Raw genomic sequence first — 12,662 nt, 5'->3', positions numbered from 1 at the left:
CCTGCCTCCGCCCCGTCAAGTCGGAACCCCAGGACACGCCTGTCAGCGGGCGCACCCGCAACTTCGGTGTCCGCATCGGCGACTCCACCCCCTGGCCGCTTCGTCCTCGTCGAGCCCAAGCCGGAGCCCGGCCTCCCCGCGGAGTACGAGGAGATAGCCCGGCGCGGCTTCTCCGACGAGGACGCCCTACAGTGGGCGCGGGACGACTACCTCCGTGACGAGATGGTCCGGCAGCGCCGGGCCCTGGAGGAGATAGAAGCCCGCAAACATGGGCGCGAGGACGAGCGCGGCGTCGTGATCCTCGACAGGGACGACGACGAGGACGCCCCCGGACCGTCCAACCCGCCGCGCCAACCGGGGGAGGGATGCAGCAGGGACGGCGGCGGCGGAGGCGGCGGCGACGACGACGGCGGCGGCGGCGACTACACGCGGTTCTATAACCTCCTCGGCATGTAGAACTGCAAGGGTGGGCGGCGGGCGGCGACGAGCGGCGAGGGAGACGGCGAGGAGCAGCCTAGTAGTTTTTTATCTTTTTTGTAAAATACGTTTAAATTTGAACGAAGTTTGCGTTGAATTTGCGCCGTGTTTGTGTCGTGTTTAAATTTTTCAAAAATACATGGGCGCTGCGACTGGGGGCATCAAGCCCCAGCACGCGGTTTAGCGCCGGTGTGCCCCCATGGAGTGATTTTTAGCGCCTCCTGATGGGCCAAACGGCTGGAGATGGCCTAATTATGCACACCACACGCAGACGCAGTGCACGCGCGCCACGCCCCGCGCCCTTGTCGCGCGGCACGTATTCCCCGTGCGCTGCCAATGCGCGCGATCTCGCCCGAGGCAGGGCGCGTGCATCACTCAGCCTCGACGCCGCTCTGCGCCGACTCCCAGCGTGGATCGGCCTGTGGCAGCGGCACCACAGTCCACTCCACAGACCACACGCGCGGGCTTCACTGCCCCGCAGCCGTAGTCAGCAGCCAGCCGCGCCAAAAAGTTTCACGACGTCACACCAGCCGCGCCCACCTCTCCAGACTCCAGCTGCTACAATCCGTCACGCACGGTGACGGTTCGTGAATGCCGCAACCACAAAAGAGACGACGCACAGTCCGCACGGATCGCGTCGGTTCTGCCGTACAAGCAAAAGGAAAGCGGTCACAGCCCACGGGCAGGCCGGCATTCAAGACAGCCGAAGCACTCCGCGGATCAAATCATGCTTTTTTGCCACACCGGACGGGACGGGACGGGGTTGGGCTGGGGCACATGGTGGCTCCCCCCAAACGTAACGTCGCCCGCGCTCTTTGCCTCCGCCGCATATAAAGGCATAGATTCGAAAGCGATGGAACATGGGGGGACGCATAGCACTGGCAGCAGAAGGTGCACTAGCTCCCATATGGTGATATGAACATCACTTATCAGCATTTGCTGCCCGTGTCCTCCCGTATCAGGACGTGAAATGCAGCAGCATCCATCCCAAACTTCACATCCCTGTACGTCGGCCCAGAAACAATGCAAGGCAAATAATCTTACCAAAAGAAAAAGCAATGCAAGGTAAATTTGCTTCACTGGACTAGATTCCTGTACGTAGGAGGCGCGGAAGCAATTGGTTCGCGCCAGAGAGAGCCGTGCAAGTCAAAGTTCCCGCGGAGGCCCGCATTCCGGTCCACCCGCTTCACGTCCCGCTGCCGGCCCGGGCCCGCGGGCCACCCAGCGCGCGCGCCCCACGTGTCAGAGATCCCCGCCGTCCACCCTCTCCCTCCGTTGCCCCGCCTCGGGCCGAATCCGGGCCGTCCAGAAGGCAACTAACGGCGTGGATGCTTCCTTCCCCACCGCCGGGCGGATCCACCAGCCTCGCAGCGGAAAAAAAATCTCCTCCCCCCCTCCTCGGCTGCCGTGCCGTGCGCTCTCGGGGACGGGGACGGGGACCGGATCCGACTGGCAGAGCCCACCACCGATTCCGGCACCGGCGGCCATGGCCTCCGCGCTCATCGCCGGCCGGCGCGCGCAGAGCCACCACTGGGGGGACAATCGCGGCCCGCTCGCGCCCGCCCCGAGCCCTAACCCCGGCCACCGCGCCCTCCCGCCCGCCGACAGCTCGAGGACGCACCACCCGCTGGCCTCGCCGGGGGTCGGCTACGTCACGTTCCGGCCGTCGGGGCTGACGCACCGCGAGGCCGGCGCGCTCCGGGAGCGCCTCGCCGGCGAGCTCGGCCAGGTCCGCGCCCTCCTCTCCCGCATCGACGCGTGGCAGCTGGAGCTCGAGCAGCAGCAGCAGCAGCCGCGGCGGGGCCAGCCGAGGGATGACGGCCTCCCCGCGCCCCCGCCGAAGCTGCGGGCGGCGATGCGGAAGCGGTGCGCGCAGATCCTGTCCAAGCTGCGCAAGGACAAGCGGAGCATCTGGTTCAACGCGCCCGTCGAGGTCGAGACCCTGGGCCTCCACGACTACCACGCCGTCATCAAGAGCCCCATGGACCTCGGCACCGTCAAGGCCAACCTCGCCGCCAGGAACTACCCCTCGCACGACGCCTTCGCCGCCGACGTCCGCCTCACCTTCTCCAACGCGCTGCGCTACAACCCGGCGGGGCACACCGTCCACACCTTCGCCGGCGACCTCCTCGCCTTGTTCGAGAAGATGTACGCAGCGGCCGTCTCTTGGTTCGAGGAGGAATGCAGGCGCCTTCCACCACCGGTGCCGGTGCCAGTGCCAGTGTCAGCGGAACTGCCACCTCCGGTGGTCCCACTCCCAGCACAGGTCAAGCCGAGGGCGGTGAGGATGCCCAAACCCAAGGCGAGGGAGCTGAACAAGAGGCAGATGAGCTTGGAGGAGAAGAACATGCTTAGGGCGGGGCTAGAGAGCCTGCCTGAAGAGAAGATGCATAGTGTGCTGCAGATTGTGCGCAAGAGGAATGTCAATAACCCGGAGCTGCTTGGGGATGAGATTGAGCTGGATATCGATGAAATGGACATCGAGACGCAGTGGGAGCTTGATCGATTTGTCAATAACTTCAACAAGGCTCTCAAAAAGAGCCGACGAGCTGCAATGATAAATGGGGATATTGCTGATGTCAACAATGCTGATGGAGCTGGAGTTGTGAATGGCGCTGTGCCTATTTTGGTTGATCATGCTGATGTGGTAATGTCCGTAGAGGAAACAGCATGTGTTGTTTTTGTTTTTTTGCAGTTAGTGGATATGCAAATTGGACTCTCACGGGTGTTGTTTGTTTTGTTATTTACAGGAGAGCGAGAATCCTGAGAACACTGTAGTGCCTGAGCAGGTGGATGAGTATGTAGATATTGATGATGAGATGCCAACCGCAACTTACCAATCAGTGGAAATCGAGAAGGGCGCTGAGGCCACGAGTGTCTCTGGTGGTTCGGGAAGTGGTTCTTCATCATCCAGTGGTACTGTCGAACCTACTGTTTATTATTTTCCTTTTTGAGAAGCATTGTTTATTCTCATGAATTAAACTTCCTACAATGTTTCCCATTCAATTTTCTTTACAGGTACAGGATCAGGGAGCTCAGGGGACAGCGCCTCAGAAGCTGGCGATGCTCGTTCTCTTGTTTAGAGGAGATTGTTCTGACAGTAGGATTTGAGTAGGTGGAGGATGTGAGTACTTATTTCTGGGATGTCCATGTCTGCTTGCATTTAGTTAACTTAGTTCCTAGTGGATGGCTGGCTTTGTGGGTAATCTGATAGCTCAGCTCGACTATGTCTATAGAAGTGAAAAGTGGAGGGTACCGAGTCATGTTGTAGTTCATCTGGCCTTCTATCTGAAGGTGGCTTTTGTATTGATGTGTTTTCTCTAGCACATCTGTTGTGTACTTAATGCTTATGGGCGACATAACTATCACATCAGAGTAAGAAAATGTTGAAATCATGGTTTTCATCTTTGTCTGGTGACTTATATTGATATGAGAATGGTTTAATCTTTCTCAAAGGTATATGAACGATAAAATTTCAGTACCAGCAAACCTGAGTTGATTGGGACTCTTTTGTCCTGGTGACGCTTCTCGCCTTTTCTGAAATTATACCCTTGATTTCAGTTAGAGTATTATTTTTAACTGGCTTGTTATTACTGGGTAAAAGAACTTCCTGTTGCTGTAAGCTTTTCCCAACATTTAATTGAAGTGCCAGTAAAATGTGTTTGGTGTGCTAGTGCAAATTTCTGAGTTAATTTTACATTCAAATATTTCTGAGTTACAGCGTGTGTTTGCCAGTGCGGCAAATTTGCCCATTGCGAATGTTCTTCTTTTCCTTGCAGGGATTGCTACTTACATGGTCGAAATGTTCAACAAGGCGCTCAAAAGGAGCTGACGAGCCGTGGTGATGAATGGGGACATTGCTGAGGTCAACGATGCTGTTGGAGCTGAAGCTGTGAGTGGTGCTGTGCCTACATTGGTTGACAATGCTGATTTGGTAATGGCCGTAGAGGAAACAACATGTGCTGTTCTTGTTTGCAGTTAGTGGGTATGCAAATTGGACTCTCACGGGTGTTGTTTGTTTTGTTATTTACAGGAGAGCGAGAATCCTGAGAACACTGTAGTGTCTGAGCAGGTGGATGAGTATGTAAATATTGATGATGAGATGCCGACCGCAACTTACTAATCAGTGGAGATCGAGAAGGGTGCTGAGGTCATGAGTGTCTCTGGTGGATGGCTGGCTTTGTGGGTAATCTGATAGCTCAGCTCGACTATGTCTATATAAGTGAAAAGTGGTGGTAGTTCATCTGGCCTTCTGATCTGAAGGTGGCTTTTGTATCGATGTGTTTTCTCTAGCACATCTATTGTGTACTAGTTTTATATATGCTTATGGGCGACGTAACTATGGCATCGGAGTAAGAAAATATTGAAATCATGGCTATCCTCTTTGTCTTGTGATGTATATGGACATGAGAATGGCATGTGTATGATATAAATTTCAGTAGCCATGCAAACATGAGTTGAATGCGAATTTCCATCCCTGTAGTGTTGCTTGACTTTCTAAGATTATACCCACCTTTGATTTCAACAAATGTTTAACTATATTATTATCAGATACGTCAAGCTTAAACTGGCATATTTATTATCCTGTAACTTTATAATTTCCTGTTGCTATAGGCATATTTATTATCCTGTAACTTTACAATTTCCTGTTGCTATAGGCATTTCTTGATAATAACTGTGGGAATGTCTACCTGGTGCAGGTGAGCTTCTTTTGGAAAAAAAGGTGCAGGCTAGCTGTTGCAATTTCTGGGAAATTAGATTGTTTATGTTTGTCACTGTTAACACATTTTGTGTCCTTGCTAATGTTGAGCAATTGCTTAATAGTCGAAATGATTGATGCAGTTTCAATGCTGGTGTGAGATGAGGTGATAAGTTTCTTCTCCACAAATTGAAACAATGAGTTGATGCTTGTTCTTCTCTGATCTAATCGTGCACTCGGGTAACTAATCCTTGCCTTTACTTCTTTTTCATGAAATTTTATTTGTGTCGCACATTCCCAACCATGGCTCCAGCAAAATATCGGGTAAGCTTAAAGAAAATGACAACCGCAAGTCTGCAAAACAAACAACCACCGATAGAACGACTAAAGACCTGGAGCAAATTGTGTGACGATACAAGAACAGTTTGATAGTTGAAGCATCACAAAGGCAAAAATATGTGAAGAAATGAGCTTGTTAGGATGCACCAAGATAGCATAGCACATACGCATGCCGTCATGTCTGCATCACTCATTATCACCACAAAGGAAGCTAGTAATTGAAGACGACACACCAGGTTGCAGGCTTACGTATTCAAATTAAATAATATTTTATTTTTATTTTTTTGGAACGTCACCGCGGGGGGAGGGGGGGGGGGGGGGTGCTTCCCCACCTGAAATAATATGAACATAATAGTTATCTGCTGAGCCATTTGACTTCTGAATGATCATTAGAACAAGACATGAATTTAATCAAACCCAGCATATCCGTCTCATCTTGTTGCCAGTATTCCGATCTCTGATATGCATTATTCTAGCTGCAGAGCATATGTGCATGGTGTAGCAAGGAATGCCTGCGTTAAACCAAGTAACCAACTTGTGTAATAAACAACATAAGACCAAGTAACCAACTTGTTTAATAAACAACATAAGACACCTTCGGATTTATCTCCAGTAGTTATCTCTGCACCCTGCAGTCGAGGAAATGAAAATTAATCACACCTCAAAAAAGGAAGAACATTAACTATCTTTAGTTGACATGATCAGATGAATAACGAACAACAAAACATGCCGGTTTACCTGTCACTAGATGTATTCATTCCGGAATGATCACACTTCACATTTATGAGGGTATATGGCGGGATATTTCCTCAAAAGCAATCTAGCAATAATTATTGTTGTATGTGTAGAAACATGTGCTTAACATGGCGTCCAGTAACCAATTCAAGAGCATAGACTAATTTTGACTTTTAGCTTGCTTGTTTCTAGCAGCCTGCATTGATCAGCCAGCTTCTTGCTGCAAAACTCGATTTCCAGTTCTTCCAGCGGAAGTGGGAGACCTGTTTTCGGCAGCCTTGAGACGCGCGGACAAGTGTCTATTTTCAACTTCTTGAGGGAAGGAAGGTTGTGCAGCCCCGCAGGAAGATCTACTAGATCATAACAGCACAAAAAGTGGAGCTCTTGCAGGGACTTGAGGAACACAAGGGCTATCTCTTGGTTATCGGTTAGCCTCGTTACTTCCCACCCAAAATGATATAATTTTAGGCATTGCAGCGATGTGAGGAGCTTGCAGAATGATGTGGTAAGGACTGATGGATCACCAATTCCGAGCGTTTCCAGCCGAGAGCATAGCCCGTAGCGCCATGAAAGGCTCTTCAAACAGGTAGACATGCCAGGGCAGTCGTATACTGTCAAATGCCTGAGGGTGCCAAGGAATTGCAAGCCCTCTAGTGTCGTGAGCGATTCACACTGAATGACTTTCAACTCTTCTAGTGCTGTGCATGAGTGCAGCTGTAGAGATTTCAACCATGGCCTGGACGAGACGGATAACCTTTTAAGGCTGGTGAGATCATTCAGAAAGCAGGGTTGAAGCTTTTCTTGGAAATAGTTGTCGATGCCCAGTACCTCAAGTGATGATGGGAGGAACCATCTTCCGTTCGTGCAGTAATAAGTTCCATCTTTATCCACCAAATGCAAGACTAGCTCGGGGCATCCCCTAATTTGTAGCTCCTTAAGGGAGGTAAATCTGGAGAAACCTTTTTCACTCCCATTAAATGTTACACCACGGCACTTCCAAATGGTTAACCACTTGAGAGAGGAGGTGATATTTGATGGAATGTGCAAGAGTCTATCTCGAGCTAACCAGGTCAATGTGTCTTGATCTCCTGATGATGAGTCCTCCCTGGCTGAGATAAGATCTGATAGACTGTTTTCTTCCTCTTCCGTCGGCAATTGTATTATTGTTGTGTGTAGGCAATCTTCCAAACTCAATTCCTCAAGGATCCACGCATGTTGGAGCATCAAAGATACCCACTTCCCTGTTATTCCACATGACCTAATACTGAGACTTTCAAGAGATGGGAAGGCCCTGCATTTCGTGGTTGCCACATTTTGAAGGGTATGCTCTGGCATCACATCTGAAGAGAAAAGTTCCTTGCACATTGATATTTCCAAATTCTTTAAAGAGCTGAGATGACTAAAATCTTCAAATGAAAATGACCTTAAATTTTGGCAACCAAATATCACCATCGATTTGAGGTTTCTAAGATTATGGAACGCAAAAATTTTGTCATCCATTATCCTCGACTCATCAGCGTATCCATCAATACTGCCATAGATTATAGACTCATTAATGAGCCCAATACGTAAATTATCACTTGATGATCCCTTCATACTCGGAAGTATTGAAACTCCACTGATGAGTAACTCGGAACATGTTGTTGAAGGTGGAAGAGGGTTCAACACTTTCAAACGAGGGCAATCATACAAAATTAATTTCCTAAGACCAGCCAAGCACGAGCTCTGCTCGATTTTGAATTTATCATTATTCTCAAGCAGATCAAATGACGTTAGTGCTTTGCAATGCTCGATCTGCAGCACCCTCAAGTTAGAGCTCAAACCCTCCACAGAAGTGCTTGAGCATCTCTCTAACTTTGGCATGTTAATTAGTACCAAGTCCTCTAGTGAAGGAAGTAATACTTCTATTACTTCACACATGGTGCTCAACTTCAGCTTTGTAAGAAATGGAAGACTTCCCAGAGATGGAAGTATTCTCCATCCACGACAATCATCAAGATGAAGTGTCTGCAAGGAGGTAACCGAGATTTTGTTGGCAAGCCAAGTTGGTGAAGTAGTACCATTATACTTAGATATTTGTAGATGCTTTAAACCCATATGTGGTTCAAGACCCTCAAGAACTTCTCTTGCCTTTTCACTGCTATATTCATTTTCTAACAGTGCATACTTCCAGGACAAATGAAGCTCTTCTAAGTGTTCTTTGTTTCTTAGTCCTGCCCTATAAGCGTCATCCCGAGTTTTAACATTATCAAGTTGAGACACCCCAAGTTGTACAAGCTCGTTCATGGATTGGAGTTGTGTTATCTCAAAGCCGCTAGCATTTCGAACCTCAAAATCATGTAGCTCCTGAAGAGATGCCATGATGCCAATGCTAGCAATTGAAGAGCGCACTCTGTTGCGTGCAATAAGATGGCGCAGGCTGACAAGATTATGCATGCCATTGGGTACAGAAGTATTCATGTCTGAGCCAACATCTAATACTTGAAGATGAAAGGACTTACTCAAAACTTGTGGCACAACCCCGTGCAACTCAAGTTTTAGATAACGTAGATGCAAAGGATTTGCCAAAACACAACAAAAGGAGTTAAAACCAGTGGATGTTGCAGACACTTGCAGCAGGCGTAAATTATGTGCCTTTCGGAATATAGTTTGGAACAATTCTATGAAGAAAGAGTCATAGTGCCCAACTAAAACCAGCGTCCTCAATTTGCTGACCGATGTAACCGTGTTTCTCAGATTTTCTTCAAAATTCTCATTACGAGGAATGTTCCCATACCAATCTTTGTTGTATGCAGAATCAGTTACTATCGCCAAATGACGTATATTTGGCAGCATTTTGCAGTGTAGACCATCTATAGTTGCACATTCAGTCCTTGAAACCATCTTGGCAAAATCATGCATGAGACCACACATAGAGTACCGAATTTGACTGCCTAGAGAGGATTCTTCTTCCTCATCCTCATCCCCATCTTCATCCTGCTGGTCTTCAACTTGCTGAAAGAATCCCAGGCTCATCAAATCATTCAAATATTCCAATCCTGCCTCCTCCAATCTCTCACTTAAATGGGTGCGATCCACGAATCCCTGAGAAATCCAAATATAGACTAAATCCTTACCAAGAAACCTATATTTTTTGGGAAATATAGAACAATGTGAGAGACATTGTTGTAAATGGTGTGGCAACTCATCATAACTAAGCTTCAAAGCAGGCATGATGCCTCCATTGAGTCCCAGTGATTTCCAACTTTCTTTCTTGAGAATGTTACTCCAATGATCAACGGTAAGATGACCTCTTAATAGTGCCCCTGTAGTTACTGCTACCAACGGGTTGCCTTCTAACTTCTCTGCTATTTGTCGTCCAATTGTGCTAATATTTCCAAGACAGTCATAGTTTTCATCACCAAATGCACATGATTTGAACAATAACCAGAGGTCATCCTTTTCTAAAGCACCTAACTTAATTGGCTCCGTTGTTCCAATCATTTTTGCAGCAGAAAGTTTTCTAGTTGTCACAAGAATCACATTGCCATTATCACTATCATTCTTAAAAGGAGCCATTAGTTGGTTCAAGCGGCAATCATCCTTGTCATCCCAGACGTCATCTAAAATTAGTAAAACCCTCTTTGATTTGATATGACTTTTTAAGATCTCCTGAAGCTTCACAAAGCAGTCTATTCCTTCATGCCTTTGTTGAGAAACAGAGGTCAACATTTCTCTTGTGAGCCTCATGCCATCAAAGTTGTGAGACACCCAAACCCATATCTTGTGATCAAATTGACTTTCACTATATGGATCATTGTATACAAGTTGAGCGAGAGTTGTCTTTCCAACGCCCGCAATCCCTACAATAGGCAAAATAGTTACACCGTGAGATTTGTTTTTTGCCCTCACCAACTTCACGATGGAGTTCTTTTCTACATCTCTCCCATACACTTTCTTTTGAACAAGACTTGATGTCTTTAGGCGCTGATCTGAGATTGTACTCTGGTGGTGATCTGAATTTGAAGATAAGCTTGATCCACATGGATAGAAAGCCTTAGGCACTTCCAGTTGGATGCCTTGTAGCTCACTAGTTATGTTTTGTATCCTATTGGATATCTCGACCTTGTCCCAACCAGTCGCGGTGTTAGGCGCGGTCATTTGTGTTGATTCGGGTCTCCTCCTTTTTCTGCTAGATGAAGGCTTCACATGTGCAGTAGCATCACCCGTGCTGCAGCAATTAATGTAAGAAACCGTGAATTGGCTACTAGAACCACGGTGAGACCTCTTAATTAAATGACTTGTAAAAATGTGTCGATGCAAGGTATAGATTCATTAGCTACCTTGATGGGTTTGGTGACTGGTCATATGGTCCAGGTTTGTTCTTACAAATCTTGTTATGGTTGAGCATACCAGCTGTCCCACACATTGGTCCACACTTGATCTTTGTTGGACAATATTTACATATTGCTTTGATAGGCTCTCCGTTTTCTTCTTCTATGATATCAAAAAGTTGCCATGCCTTGGACCATCGTCTCTTTCCTTTTGTCCTGGACGAGTTGCCGATTAAGATAGGCTCACTAGTGCTGCAGTAAGAAAATGAGACATTAGGTTGGCTATTAGGACCACAATTATCGGGCTCCCGAAGCAGATGTGTATTAACGAGTTTCTAAAAATATGCTCATGCAAGGTATATGCCCAATTCTCTTTTGGGAGGGTACCTTGAAGGGTTTGGTGGACGCCCTCTAGGAGGTTTCTTGGTAAAGGTCACGGCATGCTCGTTCTCCAAATGTTTTTTCATAGACGATGTACCGTTGGTCTTTGTATCACACTTAAACTCATTGCCACAGTGTCTACATACTGCTTTGAGCGGTTTTCCATTATCTTTTTCTGTGATCGTAAAGTGTTCCCATACGACGGACCGCAATTTGCCAACAATGTTACTCGGTGTGTCAGCATCGCCCCTTGATATCTCATCGACCCTGTCTGCACCGTGCATACATTCGGCGTTGTTCCTTGCAACTGCCAAAAGAAAAAGAAAAAGGGTCGTCCTTTGACCAGAGTCAGATAAAGTAAAGAATGCACACGCACTTGCAAAACCGTAAAAACTGTTCACAAACTTGCTAGATTGTGTGCGCGCCGTCACTCCGTCATGTGTGTCGTTAGCTTCCTCTTCTACACTTACAGTTCTTCTCATTGTATGGTCCTCGGACGCAAGCGGAGGGACGAGCATGTGCGGCGATGAGGTGGACGACGTGGACGGGGCCGACATGGCGCCGAAGGGCAGGTTGACAGCGCCCCTGGAGCTGCCGGCGCCCTGAGGCGGCAGTTCGTGCCGCATGAGGACTGGGACGGTCGGCTGCTGTTGCGGCGACGGCTGCGTTGCTGGCGCCTCCATGGTGGAGGGGTAGTGGCGATGTTGTTGTAATCCGTCCGGTATGCTGCGGGTGACTTTGAAGCCGAGGTCGGTGCGTCCCTGGAAACCCTCGGGGTAGTTGAGCTTGGCCTTGGCGCCCTTGAAGCGCAGCGCCGCCGCATCGTAGGTTCTCGCGGCCTGCTCAGCTGTTTCGAAGATTCCGAGCAACATCCGGTCCGCTTTCTTGGGGCACCGGATCTCCGCTGCCCACTCCCCCCACGGCCGCTGCCTCACCCCTATTAGGCGTCTATTCCTCCCTGCAGCCACATGCCCACACACCCCCCAGATGAACACAACTGATAATTAATTTCGTTTTTTTATAAGGAAGATAGGATCAAACTACTAACACGTTAGCAGTTTAGCGCACTTGGATCTACGTACAGGAAGTAGTGACGTACCTCGTTGGACAGCAAAGTTGGAAGGAACTACCACCCTTGGATCTGCAGGCAGCCCGGCAGTAGGTGTATCTTCTTCTCCTTGCACCTGCTGTTGGAGCCTGTAGTAGTCGAGCTCGTCGACCACCTCGTCGGCGTCGTAGAGCAGTTCCTTGACACGAGTGAGAGCCCGATACAGCGGCCTGTTTCCGGCCGCCTTCCCCTTCACAGCAGCCACCGCCATGTCAACTCTCTCGACCTCAAACTGGAGCTTCTCGACGTGGTCGCCAAACCCGACTCGGTGAATCCACTCCTCCATCTTGTCCATCAGGAGGGTTGCAAGGATGGTCTGCACCAGCCATGCAGTCCCAGCGATGGTCAACGGAGGAAAATACAAGGAGTCAGGGATGTTTGAGAGAGGAGAGCAGCCCAGCAGAGAAGAAACAAATATACAATGCGGTAGGAAGGGGGAAGCTCCGCGGACGCGGAGAAGAAAACACACACGCTTTCAGTCGATGATCAATTTTTTTTAGTAGCTTTTTTTGGACAGATTTTTTTAGTAGCTTCAGTCGATGATCATGGAGCACACAAAACTTTATGGGCTGCCTGAGTTCGGCCTGTAGCGACATTCAAAACTTTGGGC

The 12,662-nt window shown here is 48.6% G+C and overlaps 2 protein-coding genes across 3 annotated transcripts; one reads left to right on the top strand and one right to left on the bottom strand.

Annotated features, from left to right (window-relative positions):
- Window positions 1-1,818: 1,818 nt before the first annotated feature.
- LOC123046769 (transcription factor GTE2) lies at window positions 1,819-3,879 on the top strand. Of its 2 annotated transcripts, none has more exons than XM_044470195.1 (3): window positions 1,819-3,124; window positions 3,228-3,390; window positions 3,496-3,879. In XM_044470195.1, exons 1-3 carry the CDS (start codon window positions 1,964-1,966, stop codon window positions 3,558-3,560), a joined length of 1,389 nt encoding a protein of 462 aa, XP_044326130.1. In that variant the 5' UTR covers window positions 1,819-1,963; the 3' UTR covers window positions 3,561-3,879. The 2 variants fall into 2 exon arrangements, with proteins under 2 accessions (XP_044326130.1, XP_044326129.1); XM_044470194.1 differs by having other exon boundaries at window positions 1,823-3,124; window positions 3,228-3,393.
- Window positions 3,880-6,309: 2,430 nt separating this feature from the next.
- On the bottom strand, window positions 6,310-10,800 carry LOC123042114 (putative disease resistance protein RGA1). The gene is made up of 2 exons (XM_044464636.1): window positions 10,573-10,800; window positions 6,310-10,460 (listed from the first exon to the last, which is right to left on the bottom strand). Exons 1-2 carry the CDS (start codon window positions 10,656-10,658, stop codon window positions 6,398-6,400), a joined length of 4,149 nt encoding a protein of 1,382 aa, XP_044320571.1. The 5' UTR covers window positions 10,659-10,800; the 3' UTR covers window positions 6,310-6,397.
- Window positions 10,801-12,662: the final 1,862 nt, after the last annotated feature.

The sequence above is a fragment of the Triticum aestivum genome, chromosome 2B, assembly GCF_018294505.1.
Source record: "Triticum aestivum cultivar Chinese Spring chromosome 2B, IWGSC CS RefSeq v2.1, whole genome shotgun sequence".
In the NCBI taxonomy this organism is placed as follows: domain Eukaryota; kingdom Viridiplantae; phylum Streptophyta; class Magnoliopsida; order Poales; family Poaceae; genus Triticum; species Triticum aestivum.
The sequence above is the reverse complement of the archived record's forward strand: the minus strand, read 5'-3'. Positions and strand labels throughout refer to the sequence as shown.

What these genes read in the sequence shown, in the direction of transcription:
- LOC123046769 (XM_044470194.1), top strand. Translation starts at nt 1,964, where the DNA reads ATGGCCTCCGCGCTCATCGCCGGCCGGCGCGCGCAGAGCCACCACTGG. An exon ending in TGGTTGATCATGCTGATGTG is followed by an intron (nt 3,125 to 3,227) that starts GTAATGTCCGTA and finishes TGTTATTTACAG; the next exon opens with GAGAGCGAGAATCCTGAGAA. An exon ending in TGGTTCTTCATCATCCAGTG is followed by an intron (nt 3,394 to 3,495) that starts GTACTGTCGAAC and finishes TTTTCTTTACAG; the next exon opens with GTACAGGATCAGGGAGCTCA.
- LOC123042114 (XM_044464636.1), bottom strand. Translation starts at nt 10,658, where the DNA reads ATGTGTGGGACAGCTGGTATGCTCAACCATAACAAGATTTGTAAGAAC. An exon ending in CAGTCACCAAACCCATCAAG is followed by an intron (nt 10,461 to 10,572) that starts GTAGCTAATGAA and finishes TAATTGCTGCAG; the next exon opens with CACGGGTGATGCTACTGCAC.